The sequence below is a fragment of the Somniosus microcephalus genome, chromosome 1, assembly GCF_052327205.1.
Source record: "Somniosus microcephalus isolate GS21.2 chromosome 1, FLI_Smic_1.0, whole genome shotgun sequence".
NCBI classification, from domain to species: domain Eukaryota; kingdom Metazoa; phylum Chordata; class Chondrichthyes; order Squaliformes; family Somniosidae; genus Somniosus; species Somniosus microcephalus.
This window is the reverse complement of record NC_140987.1, coordinates 196986746-197007304: the sequence shown is the minus strand read 5'-3', so window position 1 is coordinate 197007304 and position 20559 is coordinate 196986746. Positions and strand designations below refer to the sequence as shown.

At 45.4% G+C, this 20559-nt stretch overlaps 1 protein-coding gene across 5 annotated transcripts in view; it reads left to right on the top strand.

Annotated features, from left to right (window-relative positions):
- The window catches only part of adgrv1 (adhesion G protein-coupled receptor V1), a 986427-nt gene that overhangs the window by 815644 nt on the left and 150224 nt on the right, over nt 1–20559 (top strand). For all 5 annotated transcript variants that reach the window (XM_085989059.1, XM_085989068.1, XM_085989050.1 and 2 more), the window contains one exon: nt 6332–6510. In XM_085989059.1, coding sequence (XP_085845185.1) covers nt 6332–6510 — 179 coding nt within the window. The remainder of the gene's footprint in view (nt 1–6331; nt 6511–20559) is intronic.

The window sequence follows — 20559 nt, the reverse complement described above, 5'->3', positions numbered from 1 at the left end:
CACTCTATAGCTCTTGCATATCTCTGCAATTTCCCTGCAGATTTGCTCCTCTACTTCCCTCTCACTATTTGGAGGCCTATAGAATATCCCCAATAGCGTGATCTTACCCATTTTGCTCCTCAACTCTAACCAAATGGATTCTGTCCTTGTCCCCTCAAGAACATCCTCCCTTTCCAACACTACAATGTCTTCCTTAATCAGCACTGCCACCCCACCTCCCTTTTTTCCTTCCCTATCTTTTCTGATCACCTTGTACCCTTGAATATTAAGTGCCCAGTCCTCACCATTTTTAAGCCACATTTCCGTTATTGCCGCAACATCGTATTGCCACACAGCTAATTGTGCTTATAGCTCACCAACCTTATTCATCACACTTTGTGCATTTACATACATGCATTCTAAACCCATTTTTGAATTTTTCGTAGTCGTTCTTAGTCTGCTCCTATCTAATATGGTACTACTACCACCTCTAGTACTATCTTCTCTAGTACTATCCAACACACTCACTCTTTTATGCACCTTATTCATCTTTTCTACTCCTATATGCTGATGCCCACCCCCCTGCCAAGTTAGTTTAAACCCTCCACAACAGCACTAACAAACCTCCCCGCGAGAATATTGGTCCCGGCTCTGTTGAGGTTTAACCCATCTGGCTTTTACAGGTCCCACCTTCCCCAGAAACAGTCCCAATGCCCCAGGAATCTACAGCCCTCCTTCCTGCACCATCTCTCCAGCCACGCATTCATCTGTTCTATCCTTCTATTCCTGTACTCACACTAGCACGTGGCACCGGGAGTAATCCAGAGATTACTACCTTTGAGGTCCTGCTTTTTAATCTCTCTCCCAGCTCCCTAAACTCTGCCTGCAGGACCTCATCCCTCTTTCTGCCTATGTCATTGGTTCCGATATGGACAACGACCTCTGGCTGTTCACCTTCCCCCCCCTCAGAGTGTCCTGCGGCCGCTCAGTGACACCCTTGACCCTGACACCAGGGAGGCAACACACCTTCCTGGAGTCACGTCTACAGCTGCAGAAATGCCTGCCTGCTCCCCTAACTATCAAATCCCCTACCACTATTGTTCTTCCACTCTTTTTCCTCCCCCCTGTGCAGCTGAGCCACCCTTGGTGCCGTGGACTTGACTCTGGCTGCACTCCCCAGAGGAACCATCGCTGTCACCAGTACTCAGAGCAGAATACTGGTTGGAGAACGCAATGCACTCTGGGGACTCCTGCACTACCTGCCTGGTCCTCCTCTTCTGTCTGGCGGTCACCCATTCCTTCTCTGCCTGCATACTCTTAAGCTGCAGGGTGACCACCTCTGGAAACATGCTTTTCATGTAACTCTCAGCCTCACAGATGTACAGCAGTGACTCCAGCCGTCGCTCAAGCTCCGAAACCCGGAACTCGAGTTGCTGTAGCTGGTGACACTTCCCGCACATGTGGTCATCCAGACTACGCGAAGCGTCCAGGACTTCCCACATGGCACAGGATGTGCACTCCACGGGACTGAGCTGCCCTGCCATGCCTCTATTTAATAGACTAAGAACTAACCCAGCAGAAATAAACTTAAAACTTAACAAAAAACACTCCCCAGCTACTCAACAATCAGCTCTTTCCCTCTATTTAACAGGCTATTAACTAACTTAGCAGAAATAAACTTATAAACTTAAAGAAAATACACTCACAAGCTACTCACCAATCAGCTCCTTGTGCCGATGTCACTTTTTTTACTCTAACGTCACTTTTTCAAAAACTGCCTCTGTTGAGTTGCTGCCACTCCTTTTCACTGCTCCGCTCTCGCTGTGCTCCCTCCAGGTCCGCTCCTTCCGGTCTCAGGCTCCTGCCCCTCGGGACTGCTCCTTTTCACTGCTCCGCTCTCGCTGTGCTCCTCCAGGTCCGCTCCTTCTGGTCTCAGGCTCCTGCCGCTTGGAACTGCTCCTTTTCATTGCTCCGCTCTCGCTGTGCTCCCTCCAGGTCCGCTTCTTCCGGTCTCAGGCTCCTGCCGCTTGGAACTGCTCCTTTTCATTGCTCCGCTCTCGCTGTGCTCCCTCCAGGTCTGCTCCTTCCGGTCTCCGGCTCCTGCCGCTCGGGACTGCTCCTTTTCACTGCTCCGCTCTCGCTGTGCTCCCTCCAGGTCCGCTTCTTCCGGTCTCAGGCTCCTGCCCCTCGGGACTGCTCCTTTTAACTGCTCCGCTCTCGCTGTGCTCCCTCCAGGTCCGCTTCTTCCGGTCTCCGGCTCCTGCCCCTCGGGACTGCTCCTTTTCATTGCTCCGCTCTCGCTGTGCTCCCTCCAGGTGCACTCCTCTCGGTCTCAGGCTCCTGCCGCTCGGGACTGCTCCTTTTCACTGCTCCGCTCTCGCTGTGCTCCCTCCAGGTCCGCTCCTTCCGGTCTCCGGAGGTGGAAGGAGGCAGTCTTTGTGATGGAGAGGATCTGAGGTTGGAAATTCAGCCCAAAGTTGAGCAAGATGCTGAGCTTGCAAGCAGCCTGGTTTAGCTTGAGACAGTGGCCAGAAAGGGGGATGGAGTCAGTTGCTAGGGGTATGTAGTTTGTGGCAGGGGCTGATGACAATGACTTTGATCTTCCCAATGTTTAGCTGGAGGAATTTACAGCTCATCTAAGAAAATTGGTTATTTAACTACCATTAAACTGAATATTAAACTGAATTTGAAATTACACTGCAGTATAGAATTTAAGGGAATCACATCATCTCTTTTAACAAAAAAAGAATTAAAGAGAAAGCAAATTTGTAATTATTACTGCATCTTTCAATTCAGCTCTCACACTGTTGTGTACTGTTCCAAGCCAGTTATTCAGGTGATAGTATCAAACTTCTTTTTAAACAGAAATATTCTACAGCTCAAAGGAAACAAATAGTCCACCCCCACCCCTCCCCCCCACCATGATCTTAATGAATTTTGAATGATTTTATTTTTAATTCAGGCCTGAGACTTAGGTCAGGCATCTGCAATCTGCAGTCCTGCCCAAAATTGAGCCCAATCACAGCAGAGAATGACTGCAAATTCAGGCTTTGAAGCCTTCCGCTGCCTCACTGTCCCAGACAGGATTCTACTGCATCAACCACTGCCAGATCTGATGCTGACTGCTCCTTCCCCATCCAGGGGGTTGGTGGGGGGAAACGGGATGGTGCATGGTGTGGATACCTGGCAGATTTTCCTTGCATCCACCTGCACTACCGCTGCTGCTCAGGGCCTCCATGGAGAAGGTGGCAGTAGGAATAGGACATGGCAGTAATGGCCCCAAGGTGCTTCATGGAGGGAGAGGCCTTGTAACCTCCTTGCCTCTCTCCATTCTGTCCCCTCTGCAGCTCCTGGCATCTTTGAGGCACTTCTGCCCCTTTAAAACTGTCCCCCACCTCTTACAGAGCTGTAGCAACGGTCCTGTTGTACCACTACTGGTACTTCCCTCAGGGCCAGTGGCAGGCTTGCCCTTGAAATTGTTATTCTCATCATGCACCGATAATAATCCCCAACCCATGGAAATTATTCAGAGTTGAGGAGGAATTGGAGGGGGTGGGCAGGAATCATGCTTCGCTGGAACTCTGCCCCAAAGAGGATAATCCCAGTCTTACCCTTTCACCCAGCAAGACGCAGAAAGTAAATTCCTCGCTAACTTTTTCTATGTGCTCACTTTGTCATTGTTGAAACCAAGAGCTAGTTGCACATTCCTGCACTGCCAGCAGGGAAGCTGCGCTCAAAGGAAGTATATGTCAGAGATAGGACGGCATCACTGCAACCCAGAATCTCTGACTTGTGCTCCCTGCAAGCAAAGCTCCATGCTGGGAATGTGCGATGTCTTAATTAGACATGATGAATCCAGTGGATGTCTGGATTTTGATTTTAATTCCGACACCCTTGCTATTTGGCTGTAATTAATCTCAAACTGAACAAGACCACTTCCTGATTTCCAGAGAAAACGCAGATCTTTAAGCTGCACGGCCACGCAGCTGTCTGTAGCTCCCGCACAGCCAGCACACCGGCTTTTAAATAGAAGAGACCGTGCATGTGTGGAAATTTGAATGAGCCGCACAGCCCATTATACGGGCTGCGCACCCAGAACGCACAGCCCATTATACGGGCTGCGCACCCAGAACGCACAGCCCATTATACGGGCTGCGCACCCAGAAAAAAATAAAGGGAACATTGCATAGATGCACATGTAATTATCTTGGGTCAGACACTGAACTGTAGTGGACCAAATCTTCAGGAGACACATGATACAACAAGAGATTGAAAAATGAGAGTAAGAGAAGACAATTGCCTCACCGCTTTGCAGATTTGTGATTTTTGTGCACTGAAAGAGTGACAAATCTGAAAGAAACTAAAAAAAAGACTTCTTTGGTTCACTCCCACCTCTACACCTACATTTTAGTTTTTATTCTTTTTAATTGTTAAAAGGGCACAGCCTTCATGAAAAGAGCCACAAAAGCTATGTGTCACTTTTGTCAAACTCTATCATGTACGAGTAACACAAAGATGTAATTCAATGATATTTACATCATGTCATTCTATATTTGTAAATAAATGAATAAAGGACTAAGAAGCACTTTTTTTCATAAAGATAGTACTTCAGATTCAATCCCATTTTAGATTGCCTATGTCAGTGTTAAAATAGGAATTCATCTGAAGAGTTTGTGTACATTTGTTTTTGTTGAAGGTGGAAAAATTCCAATGTCCTATTAGCAGTACTCAGAGCTTCTGAAGACCATTGTCTTTGGGAAATGGCAAAGATCACTGACAGAAATTATATCAATGAGTGCATGTATTTGAATAATATAACATTGGATGTACACAATGTTACAGTCAAACCTGCAATAATTTGTCTCTCTGATGCATCATCCATCTTCAGTGGAAGGAGCTCAAACTCTTAGCAAGGGAGCCCATTTTTTCATTCTTATAAGTCTGTAGTAATAAAATGTAACTGTATTAGGTTACTCACAACCTTATGTAATAAAAGACAAATGTGAAAAGATAAAACTATAGGAAAAAGTTACCTAAAATTCACAGGTTATGATCCCAGCAGCTGGACTGGGATCACACTCGCCAGTGACCTTCAGCACTGACCCCACTAGAGTCTGCGTGATCAGTGGGAGGGCACTTAATTACCACGGGACAGGTGGTCACACGCACCATTTCAGCCCATTTCTGGTGCCTGCCTGCCTACCTGGGACGGATGTGGTTGCCCAGGCCCCTTCCCCCAATCCCAGTCACACTCCCTTTGGTTCCCTAAGCAAGAGAGCCACTCTACAAGACGTGAAAAAAGCTGCCTCCCTTTGGTGGTTCAGGCCTCTTGCCTCACCAGTGGTGCCCACATATGCCCTTGTGAAGATCAGTGCACCTTCACTCATTCAGCATACTGGTATCCACTGATAAACATGGTCCCTGTCCAGCCTGGGAAGTGGGAATTCCCCATGTAAGGAGCCCTGCCCCTGGCCATCACTTGTAAGGGGCGGACAGAAGTTTGGCCCCTTAAAGGGCAACCAAGAAACTCCCAGAAATTCAACCGGGGTATCCTCCATTTTCCTGGAGATTCCGCTGCAGTTATGGTGGGAGACTGGTGGAATCATCAAGATATTTTAGCGTCACCATGTTTACATGAGCATCTGTGAACATATTCTTTCCCCATTATCATTATGACAGAAGCACATTTCAGTAGTTAATTGATAAAAGTACAGTGAAAATTTAGAGTTGCCTGAATCATGAGCGAAAGCAAAAGCCGGTCCTAAAGCATAGCTTGATCATTTCTCTTTCATTGCTTTCTTATGCACACATCAAAGGAATTGAAAATGTCAGACCTGCAGCTAGAAAATATTTCCCCTAAAGTTGCTTGATTGGTATTCACTGCTTGATGAACTTTTGAGCTACACATGAAACAACACATGGGCTCTATTTCAAATGGTGCACATTTATTAGCATTTGGATTTGGATGCACCCCACCTGCCCCAGAGCAGGGCTCTACCATAACCCAGCCATCATTGGCTATGTCACATTTCAGACCTTTTTACTCCAATTATAAATAGTGTAAACACTCATTTTTTATTTTAGTGATTTTTAAAATTAAAAACAAAACAAAATTAGTGATATAAAAAGTGCTGATATAACAAAATCATCTTTGAGACAGTGACACACCTGCCAAAAAAGACAAGCTTAATACATTTTTAGATCAGGATATTATTGCTATTATGGTCACTGATGGTGAAAGCCACTTTATGTAAAATGAAACACAAACTGGGAGACTGTCAGTGTGCATGTGGTTGCAATGAGTACAGTGCGTGATCATTGCACTTATGAATATTCCTTTTCTACCCTTTAGTCCATCAATTTCTGGCAAGTGCTTGTGATGAATGATGAACACACAGATCGGCGGTACTTGCTGTTCTTCACTCTGAGTTGGGGTTTACCTGCCTTTGTTGTGGCCCTGCTTGTAATTATCCTGCGAGGGGCCTATCACTGGACCATGCAGGAAGTTTATGGCACTGTATATGGTGATGTGTAAGTATTGCAAGTTACAAAAGCATTACCAACTATGTTGATAAATTGTAAACCTATGTCATGTCCTGATCATTAGGCATATTTGAAATTGTCAGGTTATGGTTCGCCTTCCTTTTCAGATAGTTCAATGAATTGAACAAAAGTAAGGAATATTCTGGAAGCACTTAAGACGTGCATTAACTTTGCTTTTTCATATTCAAGCAATTTCGGCGATACACCAGAGCTCCCAGCTTAAGACATGAATTAAATGTTGCTGTTGAATTTGAAGCTTTGCTCAGCCATGACTGTAACTTCCTGTAATAGGACGGGGTGGGGATGGGTTTTGTCAGTACTTTGCTGTTTCTAGAATTAGACGAAATAGCTGTTTATACTAGTTGGTACAGAAGTACCCACTTCCTGTTTGTACTTAAACATGCATAGCTACGTCAGTCCAACATCAGATCATCTTTAGTCTGCTTCTCAGCCTGTTCCTTGCACCCCTCCCCCACAGCCTCATTCGCATACATGTACAAACACACACACGCACATCCTCCAGCAATCTTTTCACAGAAATTTTACATATTACAGTTCTGGTATAAGTAGATTTGGTTAAAAACGCCCTCAGAACATCAATACTTACCAATAATTGAAAAATAACTAGCTTAAAGAGAAAGTATTGTCATCAGAACCTCTTTTTAAAGTCAGACATTTTGAAGGAATTCCAGTTAACTTTAATATTTAAAAAAAACTGTCCATTCTTACTGATTTTTTGAATACTTTGGTTTAAACGATCACATAATTAGTGGACTTCCTCTCCATTATTCTCTGAAGAAGTTAACTTATGCTGGAGTACAGCTCTATAGATGGGAGCACTTCAGATGTGTAATAACTTTGCTTTGCTTTTTCATGTCAGCCATCATCTGGTACTGTTCATCACCCATTCTTCAAGTGTAAGTTTAGACAGTGAGGCCTAGAAATTGGGCCACATAGCACCCATTTTTCAGGCACTACATGGCCTCCTAAGTCCCAAAATGCCTGGCACTATGCAGCCTAAATTCTAGGTGCCTCCTAAGTCTCCAAAATGGTGAAGCACCTTGGAACATTTTACTATGTTAAACGCGCTATATAAATATAGTGTCAGCTGTGGGTAGCACACTCACCTCTGAGTCAGAAGGTTGTGGGTTCAAGTCCCACTCCAGGGACTTGAGCACATAAAGCTAGGCTGACACTACTGTGGAGTGCTGTACTGTCGGAGGTGCTGTCTTTTGGATGAGACGTTAAACCGAGGCCCCGTCTGCTCTCTCAGGTGGATGTAAAAGATCCCATGGCGCTATTTCGAAGAAGAGCAAGGAATTTATCCCTGGTGTCCTGGCCAATATTTATCCCTCAACCAACATAACAAAAAACTTATTGGGGGAAAAATTCAGTTGTTTGCGCCTCCCGTTAGCGCCTTAAGAGGGCGCTACTGGGGCGCAAAGCAACTAGCGTCTGGGCGCAGCGATGTTTGCGTCGCTCGCGAAATTAACTAGACATTTTGCGGTGGCACTAAACACTACCGCCACGATCTCCTGCACCAGCAGATTGTGACGTCAGTCGAGTGCGCAACGCCCCGTTAGCACCCCGGACCGGAAATTGAGTGGTGCCCCCTGCCTTACTGCCTGCCGCTAGCAAGGACAGGTTGAGGGGAGCGTTATGCTGTCAGAAAGGGACTAGGGGAGTGCTATTTAAAGGCGACCGCTTCCTGCCTTTTTTTGTCGGTGACATTTTTGCACCACGCATTCTGAGAGAGAGAGAGAGACTTCTGGAGAGATTCAATGCTGTGTGAAGGAGTTTTGGGTACTGAGCAGCACTTTGCAGGTTGGTTTTGATTTGCCCTTCCTTGTATTGATTTAGAAGAGACTATGGGGGCTGCACTCTGAGCTCTTTCCCTGGTTCTCTCCATTGTTCTTTACAGTAGATTTGATGTACAGGTCTCTCCAGGCTGAGATTCAGGCCGAGATTCAAGGCTGCAATGAGCAGGATGTGGATGGAGAGCAAGATCAACCCTCCCCTTTAAGATAAAAACAGAAAATGCAGGAGAAACTCAGCAAGTCAAGCAACTCTGTGAAGAGAGAAGCAGAGTTAACGTTTCAGGTCGATGACCATTCGGCAGAACTCCCCTTTAAGAATTGGACGGTGCCAGTGTGTCTGTGTTCCATTGCTGACTGACATCATATGAGCTTCGCCAGCGCTGTGAGGTAGCGCCTCGCTCCTTGGCCTCTGCGCCTTAAGACAGGTGTGAAGCGCTTGATTTAGCGCTCCAATCACCTCCAGGGGCAATAAAAGCCAAGTTTGCCGTCGGAGGCGATAATTAGCGCCAGGCGCTAAACTTTGCGCACGGCCACTAATGGCGCCCCAAACAGGGCTATACCGAATTTCTCCCCCATTGTCTGGTCATTATCACATTGCTGTTTGTGGGAGCTTGCTGTGCACAAATTGGCTGCATTACAGCAGTGAGTACGCATCAAAAGTACTGTAAAGCACTTTGGGATGTCCTGAGGTCGTGAAAGGTGCTATATGAATGCAAGTCTTTCCTTTTTCCCTTTACCTGGCTGCTCACTGAGGCTGAACCAGGCAGTACGCCAGCTGTGCTTATCAGCAAGCCTCTGAAAGTGCTTAACGCTTCCCTCTCCTATGGGACATCTTATTACATTAGAGATGTAATACAAATAATTGTTGTTTTGGCTTCATTCTCTCAAGACCCAGACTACACTGGACCACAATATAAAAATGCCTTAAAAATGCTTTAAAAGTTACCATACTCAGCACTGTGATGGAGCTAAACTAACACATACAGTTGCAATGCCTATGCTCATGAAAGCCCACGAGATTAGTGACTGTAGCTGCCGACTCCCAATTAGGTGGTCTTGTGCAGCTGGCAGCAACAAGATAAACTTGCCAGACTCGATAAGGCCAGCAGCTAGGAAAACCAAGGAAAAATATGTCTCTCTGGCCGCTGGCCTTAGTGAGCCCTGCAAGTTAATTTGCTATTACCACCACAACACCAATATGCTGGGAGCCCATAGCACGAGCACAATATAAAAGCAGCTTGTATATATTGATGGTAATTCAGCTCAGGCTGAAGGACAAAGTATCTGTTCCCAGTGAAGTTAGCAGCATTCAAAATTCAAACAAAAATATTGATAAATAGAAATAAGCAGGAAAAAATCTGTTATATGTATTCAGAATTCTTCATATTCATTAGCAATACTGGTACCAAGATCTCTGTGCCGAATTTTCTCTTGATTTTCAATTTTAAAATGCCATAATCTAGTCAGGAGGGGACAGAAATTGGGATGGGATCTGCCAGTTAACTTTCCATTTATAGTGGAGGTGGTCACATAATATGTGCACAGGCATGTTATAACACCATGCAAATTAGGTAATTCCTATCATTTGTGCCCCAGCAACAATTAGTACAAAGAATATGTGTGCGTCTCTGGCATCCATTGTTGGTAAGGGCCTCGGTGTGGGTGGATAGGGTTACGATTTAAAAAGCCAGTTAATTGTAGATCAATCAATTGCAGTAGAAAAATGGGACTATTTAAAGAAAAGCCTCTTTTTTTATTTTTATGCATATTTTTGGATAAACCTTTAGGTACTTATCCAGTTCCCTTTTGAAAGCCACGATTGAGTCTGCCTCCACCACCCTTTCAGGCAGTGCATTCCAGATCCTAACCACTCGCTATGTAAAAAAGATTTCCCTCATGTCGCCTTTGGTTCTTTTGCCAGTCACCTTAAATCTGTGTCCTCTGGTTCTCGACCCTTCCGCCAACGGGAACAGTTTCTCTCTATCTACTCTGCCTAGACCCACCAGCTGCATAATAAATGGTGTGGGCACCTTCCCAAAATATTAAATACTCTTATCTCTGGGAATGGGGCTAGGGCACAACTAGTGAGTAAGTGGAAGTGCCATATTTACAGGAGCAGAGTGGAAGAAATTCTTTTTTTAGGGGTCTAATTTCATCTGTTTTCTCATAAACAAGGTAACAGAAAATTGAGGACACGATTAATTTGTGTGAAAATGGGCCATAATTTGCTGTAACAGGGCATCTAACGGCATTCGTCATTAGACTTGCCCTTGCACATTTAGGTTTTTTAATTATTTGCGTGACAAGTTGCTGAAAGGGCTTCGGTCGATAGCGTCACAGCGAGGGACACCGGGCATCTGGGACCTGGGTGAACAGCACAAGCAACTGTATATCTCCTTAACCAATCAAATTGAAGGATTATGAAATTAACAGCGCAAGGACTGAGAAGGAAGTGTCAATTCGAGTGGGTGAATTCAATGCCAAATCAGGTACAGAAAGAGAAATAAAGAGAGGGAAAGAAAGACTGGATTAACAAAGAGAGAGAAAAGAGACAGAAAGGAAAAGTAAAATTTTACATAGTTAAAATCTCCAACAACAATGAAATCCTGAAGGAATGAGACTCCATACTTGCCAGAGAGGTTGTTTGATAGTAATTAACACTTAACACACCATTAAATGGAAGTTGGACTAATGAACAAAACTTAACTTTAAGTAACGTGTTTAGTTGGTATCTACCACGCAAATACAGCAACTTCACAGCTCAACATTCCTGTTTACGGGGTTTCCAGACGAGATAGCGAGTGGGATAAAAAAAGGAGGGGGGTCAGAATATTGGTTAAAGAAACAGTTACAGCTCTGAGGAGGGATGATATGTTAGAAGAATCATCAAATCAGGCTATATGGGTTGAACTGAAGAACAAAAAAGGGGCAGTCACACTGCTGGGAGTGTACTATTGACCTCCAAACAGTCAGAGGGAGACAGAAGAGCAAATATGTAGGCAAATTTCTGAAGTGCAAAAACAATAGGGCAGTAATAATAGGGGATTTCAACTACCCTAATATTAACTGGGATAGAATCAGTATAAAAGGTATATAGGGCACAGAATTCTTAAAATGCATTCAGGAGAACAGTTTTAGCCAGTATGTGGAAAGCCCGACAAGAGAGGGAGCAGTTCTGGACTTTGTTTTAGGGAATGAAGCTGGGCAGGTGGAAAGGGTATCAGTGGGAGGGTATTTTGGTGGTAGTGATCATAATTCAGTTAGATTTAGCGTAGCTATGGAAAAGGATAAAGATAGACCATGTGTAAAAGTTCTCAATTGGGGAAAGGCCAATTTTATTAAGCTGAGATGTGATTTAGCAAAAGTGAACTGGAAACAGCTACCTAAAGATAAATCAGTGTCAGAGCAGTAGGAGGCATTCAAGGAGGAGATAATGAGGGTTCAGAGCAAATATATTCCCACAAAGAAAAAGGGTGGGACTCCCAAATCTGGAGACCCCTGGATGTCAAGGAGCATACAGGGTAAGATAAGGCGAATAAAGGGAAGCTTATGTCAGATACCAAGAGCTAACTACTGCAAAAAGGAGTATAGAAAATGCAGGGGGGAAATTAAAAAGGAAATTAGGAACTCAAAGAGGGAATGAAAAAATATTGGCAAGTAAAATCAAGGAATACCCAAAAGATGTTTTATAAATAGATAATGAGCAAGAGAATAACTAAGGAAACAGTAAGGCCTATTAGAGACCCAAAAGGTAACATGTGGACTGGAAACAGCAACTTGAAGGTAAATCAGTGGGAGGCATTCAAGGAGGAGATAGGGAGGGTCCAGGGCAAATATGTTCCCACAAAGAAAAAGTGTGGGACTCCCAAATCTAGAGCCTCCTGGATGTCAAGGAGCATATAGGGTAGTAGAATAAGGAAAAAAAGGGAAGCTTTTGTCAGATACCGAGAGCTTAATACTACAGAAAGCCTAGAGGAGCATAGAAAGTGTAGGGGTGAAATTAAAAAGGAAATTAGGAAAGCAAAGAAAGAGCATGAAAAAATATTGGCATGTAAATTCAAAGATGTTTTATAAATACATAAAGAGCAAGAGAAGGAAAGAGTAGGACCTATTAGAGACCAAAAAGGTAACCTATGTGTGGAAGTGCTCCCCCTCCTTCCTGGGACGCTACCATTCAATATCGCGGAGCTACATGCAACAGCACCACGCGCATCAGCAAGTAGCGCTGCGGTATTACAGGCCTCCCTCTCCTGCTTAAAGGGGAGGGGCCTAGCGCAGCATGCACCGGGGCTCTGCTGGACCACCGGGGAGCGGGGTGCTGGGAAAACAGCCCGGCACTCAAGAGCAATGTCGGGCTGACCAATCGCTGCCAGCACCCTGCATGAGGAAGCAAAAGGGGTCAGGTGCTGGCAGGCGGCCCAAAAAAATAGCCGCCCGGCACCTGCCCTTTAATTTATGCCGCCACGGCTGCAAAAACGTCTCCCTGACCCTGTCGGACATATCGTCCGGCAGTAGGTCAGGGGGTGCGACCGAAGTTTGCCACCGGGACGCGAGCTAACCTCCCGCTGAATTTCCTAGGAGACATTAGCGGCGCCACGCCCAAGCGCTAGGTACTTTGCAACCCAATTTTTCCCCCTTTGTGCCTGCCTTCACAGAAGTGAGGGACAATGCAGACATTGTAGTTAAGGAGGAGTGTGAAATATTAGATGAGATCAACATACCGCGAGAGGAAATATTAAAGGATTAGCATCTTTGAAAGCAGGTACATTGCCAGGCCTGGATGAAATGTATCCCAGGCAAGGGAAAGTGGCAAGTTGGATCCAAAATTGGCTCAGTGGCAGGAAACAGAGGGTGATGGTTGATGGGTGTTTTTGTGACTGGAAGGCTGTTTCCAGTGGGGTTCCACAGGGCTCAGTACTTGGTCCCTTGCTTTTTGTGGTATATATCAATGATTTAGACTTCAATGTTGGGGACATGGTTAAGAAGTTCGCACATGATACAAAAATTGCCCATGTGGTTGACAGTGAGGAAGAAAGCTGTAAACTGCAGGAAGATGTCAATGGACTGGTCAGGTGGGCAGAAATGGAATTCAATTTGGAGAAGCGTGAGGTAATGCATTTCGAGAGGGCTAACAAAGCAAGGGAATACACAATAAATGGTAGGATACGGAGAAATGTAGAGGAACAGAGGGACCTTGGAGCGCATGTCCACGGATCCCTGAAGGTAGCAGGGCAGATAGATAAGATGGTTAAGAAGGAATATGGGATGCTTTCCTTTATTAGGTAGAGTGGATAGGAAGGACCTATTTCCCCTAGCAGAGAGGTCAATAACCAGGGGGCATAGATTTAAAGTAATTGGTAGAAGGATTAGAGGGGAGTTGAGAAACTTTTTCACCCAGAGGGTGGTGGGAGTCTGGAACTCACTGCCTGAAAGGGTAATAGAGGCGTAAACACACATCGCATTTAAAAAGCACTTGGATATACACTTGAAGTGCTGTAACCTATAACATCAAACTACCAAACATCAAGCCATTATTTCCAAGATTGTCACTGACCTCATCGCCTCTGGAGATCTTCCCCCCACGGCCACCAACCTCATAGTTCCCCAACCCTGCACAGCCCGCTTCTAGCTCCTTCCCAAGATCCACAAACAGGGCTGACCTGGTAGACCCATCGTTTCAGCCTGTTCTTGCCCCACGGAACTGATTTCTTCCTATCTCAACTCTATTTTTTCTCCCCTTGTCCAGTCTCTTCCCACCTACATTCGCGACTCTTCCGACGCCCTTAGCCACTTTAACAGTTTCCAGTTTCCTGGCCCCAACCATCTCCTTTTCACTATGGACGCCCAATCCCTCTACACCTCCATCCCCCACCAGGATGGCCTGAGGGCACTCCACTTCTTCCTTGAACAGAGGCCGAACCAGTCCCCATCCACCACCACCCTCCTCCACCTGGCTGAACTTGTTCTCACATTGAACAACTTCTCCTTTGACTCCACTCACTTCCTCCAAATCAAAGGTGTTGCTATGGGAACCCGCATGGGCCCTAGCTATGCCTGCCTTTTCGTGGGATATGTGGAACATTCTTTGTTCCAGTCCTACTCAGGTCCCCTCCCTCACCTTTTTTTCTGGTACATTGATGACTGTATTGGTGCTGTTTCCTGCTCTCGCCCTGAACTAGAAAGTTTAATTCACTTTACTTCCAATTTCCACCCTTCCCTCACCTTCACATGGTCCATCTTTGACTCTTCCCTTCCCTTCCTTGACTTCTCTGTCTCCATTTCTGGCGATAGGCTAGCGACAAACATCGACTACAAGCCTACTGACTCCCACAGCTACCTGGACTACACTTCCTCCCACCCCGCTTCCTGTAAGGACTCTATTCCATTCTCCCAGTTTCACCGTCTTTGCCGCATCTGTTCTGACAATTCCACCTTCCATACCAGTGCTTCCGATATGTCTTCCTTTTTCCTCAACCGAGGATTCCCCTCTACCGTGGTAGACATGGCCTTCGACCGTTTCCCGCACTTCTGTTCTCACCCCTTCTCCCTCCCAGAATCATGATAGGGTTCCCCTTGTCCTCACCTTTCACCCCACCAGCCTCCACATTCAACGGATCATTCTCTGCCATTTCCGCCACCTCCAACATGATCCCACCACCAAACACATCTTCCCCTCCCCTTTCAGCATTCCGAAGGGACCGCTCCCTCCGCAACACCCTGGTCCACACCTCAATCACTCCTAACAGCCCCTCCCCCCCCCACGACAGCTTCCCGTGCAAGCGCTGGCGATGCAACACCTGCCCTTTTACCTCCTCCCTTCCCACTGCCCAGGGCCCCAAACACCCCTTACAGGTGAAACAGCGATTTACTTGTACTTCTGACAATTTAGTATACTGTATTCGCTGCTCACGATGCGGTCTCCTCTACAATGGGAAGACCAAACGCAGATTGGGTGACCGCTTTGCGGAACACCTCCGTTCAGTCAGTAAGGGTGACCCCGAGCTTCCGGTCGCTTGTCACTTTAATTCTCCGCTCCACTCCCACTCTGACCTCTCTGTCCTCAGTCTGTTACACTGTTCCAATGAAGCTCAATGTAAGCTCGAGGAACAACACCTCATCTTTCATTTAGGCACTTTACAGCCTTCTGGACTCAACATTGAGTTCAACAATTTCAGACCATTACCTCTGCCCCCATTTTTTTAGGTGATTCTGCCATCCCCATTTGCAACATTTAATCTCTTCTGCCTTCCAGCCTATCACAGACCGTCCCTTTAGTTCCTTCCACTCCCCACCCCCCCCACACCCAACCTTTCCCTGCCTCTGCACCTGCTTAAAACCTGTTACGTTAACTCTCTCTCTCCACGGATGCTACCTGGCCTGCTGAGTATTTCCAGCATTTTTTGTTGTTGTTTCAGAATTGAAAGCTAGCTGGCTTCAAGACAGAAAGCAGAGAGTAGGGGTAAAAGGTAGCTATTCACAGTGGCAGAAGCTGGGTAGTGGTGTTCCTCAAGATCAGTGCTGAGACCACTGTTGTTCACAATTTACATTAACGATTTAGACTTTGGAATCAAAAACACAATTTCTAAATTTGCGGATGACACCAAATTGGAGGGCATGGTCAATATTGAGGAGGACTGCAACAAATTACAGGAGGACATGAATAAACTTGCAGAATGGGCATTGTCATAAATCGCAACTTCTACAAGAAGTAACTCAGGAAGTACTACTGAACGGCCAGCTGAGGGCGCCGCCCGAGGAGTATAAATACTAGGCCGTGGGCCCAGTTTGGCCAGAGACAGTCTGGAAACAGGAAGCTAGTGACTACTAACTAGACCTCCATGTTTTGTTACAAGTCGATTAAAGCCTTGCTTTATGTACAACCAAGTGCGTAGTGAGTCTTTATTACGTCAGGCATATAATTGGCAAATGAAGTTCAACACAGATAAATATGAGGTATTACATTTTGGTAGGAAGAATAGAGAGGTCACTTATTACTTGGAGAGTGCGAGTCTAGGTGGGGTAGAGGAACAAAGGGATCTCGGAGTACAAATACACAAATCACTAAAAGTTGCAACACAGGTTAGCAAGGCCATTAAAAAAAAGCAAACCAAGCACTATGGTTTATTTCTAGAGGGATAGAATTGAAAAGTAGGTAAGTTATGCTAAACCTGTATCGAACCCTGGTTAGACCACACTTAAGAGCACTGCCTACTGTTCTGGTTGCCATATTATAAAAAGGATATAGAGGCACTGGAAAGGGTAGAGAGAAGATTTACAAGAATGATACCAGAAATGCGAGGGTATACCTTTCAGGAAAGGATGAACAGGCTGGGTCTCTTTTCTCTTGAAAAAAGAAGGCTGAGGGGTGACCTAATAGAGGTCTTTAAAATTATGAAAGGTTTTGATAGAGTGGATACAAAGAGAATGTTTCCACTTGTGGGGGAGAGCATAACTAGAGGCCATCAATATAAGATAGTCACCAAAACATCCAATTGGGAATTCAGAAGAAACTTCTTTACCCAAAGAATAGTGAGAATGTGGAACTCGCTACCACAGGGAATGGTTGAAGCAAATAGTATAGATGCATTTAAGGGGAGGTTAGACAAGCATATGAGGGAAAAAGAAATAGAGGGTTATGCTGATAGATTTAGATGAGGAAAGGCAGGAGGAGGCTCGAGTGGAGCATAAACGCCGGCATGGACTGGTTGGGCTGAATGGCCTATTTCCGTGCCATATATCCTATGTAATCCTATGCTTGGAGACAAGGGCTATCCACTGAAAACATGGTTCATGACACCCCTGAGGAGGCCAAGTACTGAGGCCAAGGAGCGTTATATTGAGAGCCACATCTCCACCAGATGTGTCATAGAACAAGCAATAGGCATGCTGAAGATGCGCTTCAGATGCTTTGACAGATCTGGAGGAGCCCTTCAGTACACACCAGCCAGGGTCTCCAGAATCATCATTGTTTGCTGCGCACTTCACAACATAGCACAGCAGTGAGGATTGCTGCTGCAGGAGGAGCATGGTGCACAGCACACAGCCTCTTCAGAGGAGGAGGAGAAGGAGGAGCAGGTGGAAGACGAGGAGGAGAAGGGGGAACCTGAGGTGCAGATGCCACCAGCTGCGGCGCACATTGCTGCCTGGGATGGCCTCATCATGGTCAGATTTACTTAACTTGCTCCAATTCAACCACATGCCTGCCACATGCTGCACTAAGTTCCCCCCATCCCCCAGGTGACAAAGCCACTTCCAAGTTTTGAGGCAGAAATGGACAAGACCCGAAAGTGGTGCAAAGAAAAACATTTATGTGTATTATCAAAACAACTGAAACTTAGCACTAACATTTTTTGATGCACCCATGTGCATACCCTTGTGCATCTATTTTTGTGCCATTTTTCTTTTGCGTGTGCCTCTACGAGGTGCAACCCCTGTGGCTTCAGCAGAGGTAGTTGCAGGCTGCTCACTTCCCTGCTGCGACTGCTCTCTCTGTTGTGGGCTCTCTTCTCCTGCAAGGAGGAAAAGAAAAGAAGTTTAAGTGAGAGTGATGGAATGAGTGTAGGGAATGGATGGGCTACATCTGTAGAGGGTAACTATGAGGGAATGGGGTGCCAATGCAAAATGGCCTCGTTCTGTGGTGTTACTTGCTATGATTGCATTAGGATGAGGGCGAGTGTGAGGGGTGGTTAGTCAGATGGGGATCTGAGTATGTACATTGAGAGAGAAGGATGGGTGAACGTGCAAGGTATGTTGGTGTAAGTAATGATGTGCAGGAGTAGGCTTGGGAAGGCAGAGTGATGGGGATGTGTTTACAGGCACAGCAGGATGATGTTGAGTGTGGCATTGCAATCACCTTTCCTGACCTCATGAGATCATTTACGCATTTCCTGCACTGTATCCAGGTCCTCCTTGCCACACCCTGCTGCTGACCTCCTCAGCAATATCCAGCCAGGCTCTCTTTGTTGCTTGTAAACGTCTCCTTTGCCTGTCAGCAGAAAAGAGGATCTCCCTGCGTGCTCTGACAGCCTCCACAAGAGTATGCAACAAAGAATCAGAGAACCGTGGTGCAGCCCCCTGCCTTTGGCTATCCATCTTTCAAAAGTTTTAGCTATACTGTGGCCTTTCTTTCACACCTTCCACCCTCCTCTGAAAACCTTCAAATGAGTTCATATGGGCACTGGAAACGAGTCATCGAAGACATCATCAGACCCGCATCATTTAATAGGGCCGGGAAATGCGCATGAGTCTTTTAATTGGGGCCATTAAGTGAAAGTCGCTCTGAGCAGCACGTTGCTCAGAACATCACGTTCCCAACCCGCTACGCCACCTGCATGCACCCAACCCGATGCAAAGGTGAAAATACCGGCCCATGTCTTCTGCTGTCTAGGCTCCCTAAACCTCTCCACTTCATCTCTCTCTCTCCTTATTTAAGACTCTCCTTAAAATCCTCCTCCCCCAGTCCCTTCTTCTTTGGCTCAGCATTTGTTTTCCCTCATTCCTCTGTGAAGAACCTTGGTACGTTTTTCTATAAATACAAGGTTTTTTTTGTTAATATTTTAGCATTGATCGGTCTTCACTATAGAGGATACAAATAACATCCCAGAAATAGCTGTAAATCAGGAAATGGAAGGGAGGGAGGAACTCAAGAAAATTATAATCACCAGGGATGTGGTACTGAGTAACTTGTTGGCGCTGCAGGCTGACAAGTCCCCAGGTCCTGATGGACTTCATCCTAGGTTCTTAAAAGAAGTGGCTAGTGAGATAGTTGATGCGTTAGTTTTAATTTTCCAAAATTCCCTAGATTCGGGGAAGGTTCCATTAGATTGGAAAATAGCAAATGTAACTCCTTTATTCAAAAAGGGAGGGAGACAGAAAGCAGGAAACTACAGGCCAGTTAGTTTAACATCTGTCATAGGAAAATTGTTAGAAGCTATTATTAAAGACATTATGGCAGGGCATTTAGAAAAGTTCAAAATAATCAGGCAGAGTCAACATGGTTTTGTGCAAGGGAAATCATGTTTAACCAATTTATTGGAGTTCTTTGAGGAAGTAACATGTGCTGTGGATAAAGGGGAACCGGTAGATGTACTGTACTTAGATTTCCAGAAGGCATTTGATAAGGTGTCACATCAAAGGTTATTGCGGAAAATAAAAGCTCATTGTACTGGCCGTGCTAGACGTGCTCCTATCTAGTTATCCAGCAAGTTAAACACTTATTCAAAAATAATTCTCCTGAAGCCGGTTGCTGTTTTGAAGCTTTACTTGAACAAATTTGTGAAACTGTAAACAAAGACAAAGTATGTTTTGTACATAAACTGAGTACTATACATTCGATATTACATAAGATATAAACATATTTACAACAGTAGAATGGACTAATTGTATAACTAACTAACATTTGGACTAACTTCTATAACTATCAAATATTAACCTTTTATAAACATAGTATTATCAAAATATTACTCTGACAATGTTGCTATTATGCTAAGGAACAAAGATACTCACAGATATTGCGCTTGGCCTAACATATGAAATCAGATTACATTGGATTGTGAATGGAACCTCTCATGGCAGATTCTCCATTACTCAAGTCAGGTTCTTCCTAGCAAAACTGCTTCCTGGGGTCAACAGGAAGAAAGGTAGGAAGGTCAAATGACCTCTCACAGGAAGAAAGGAACAAAGGTCAAATGACCTCACACAAGAAGAAAGATCAGATGACCTTTCCAGCATACAAACTGTTAACACAATAACCACCACCAGAGGGTGCTATCTGCACACATAAAATGTTCATTGGTCCAGAACACTCCCCGTCTGGGGTCGTTAACGACTCCACATAGTCCGAACTCTACTTGTCACTGGAGTCCTCTGGCGACAAAAGAAGAACCACCTCGGAGACGGTCCGTCGGTGTCGATGATAGGATGCAGCTTCATTAGACTGCTGTAAGGGGGTAGGTTGCGTTCTGCTACGCACAGTTCCAATCTGGGTATGGTGAGGTCTGGCTGGGGCGCCAACTTGCCTCTATCAAAGACGAAGCCGATTTTGTTTTGTCCTTCTTGAGTGGTGACCTTCAGATAAGCCACACTTGCAATGGCCTTAGCGGCTGCGTCTGCAAAGACACAAAGCTCTGTGAATTGGGCATTTAAGGGAGAGAAAGACGAATAGCAGCGAGGTATTCGGATCTCCTGTAAGTCTTGGAGTGAGTCTCTCCATCTGTCCCAC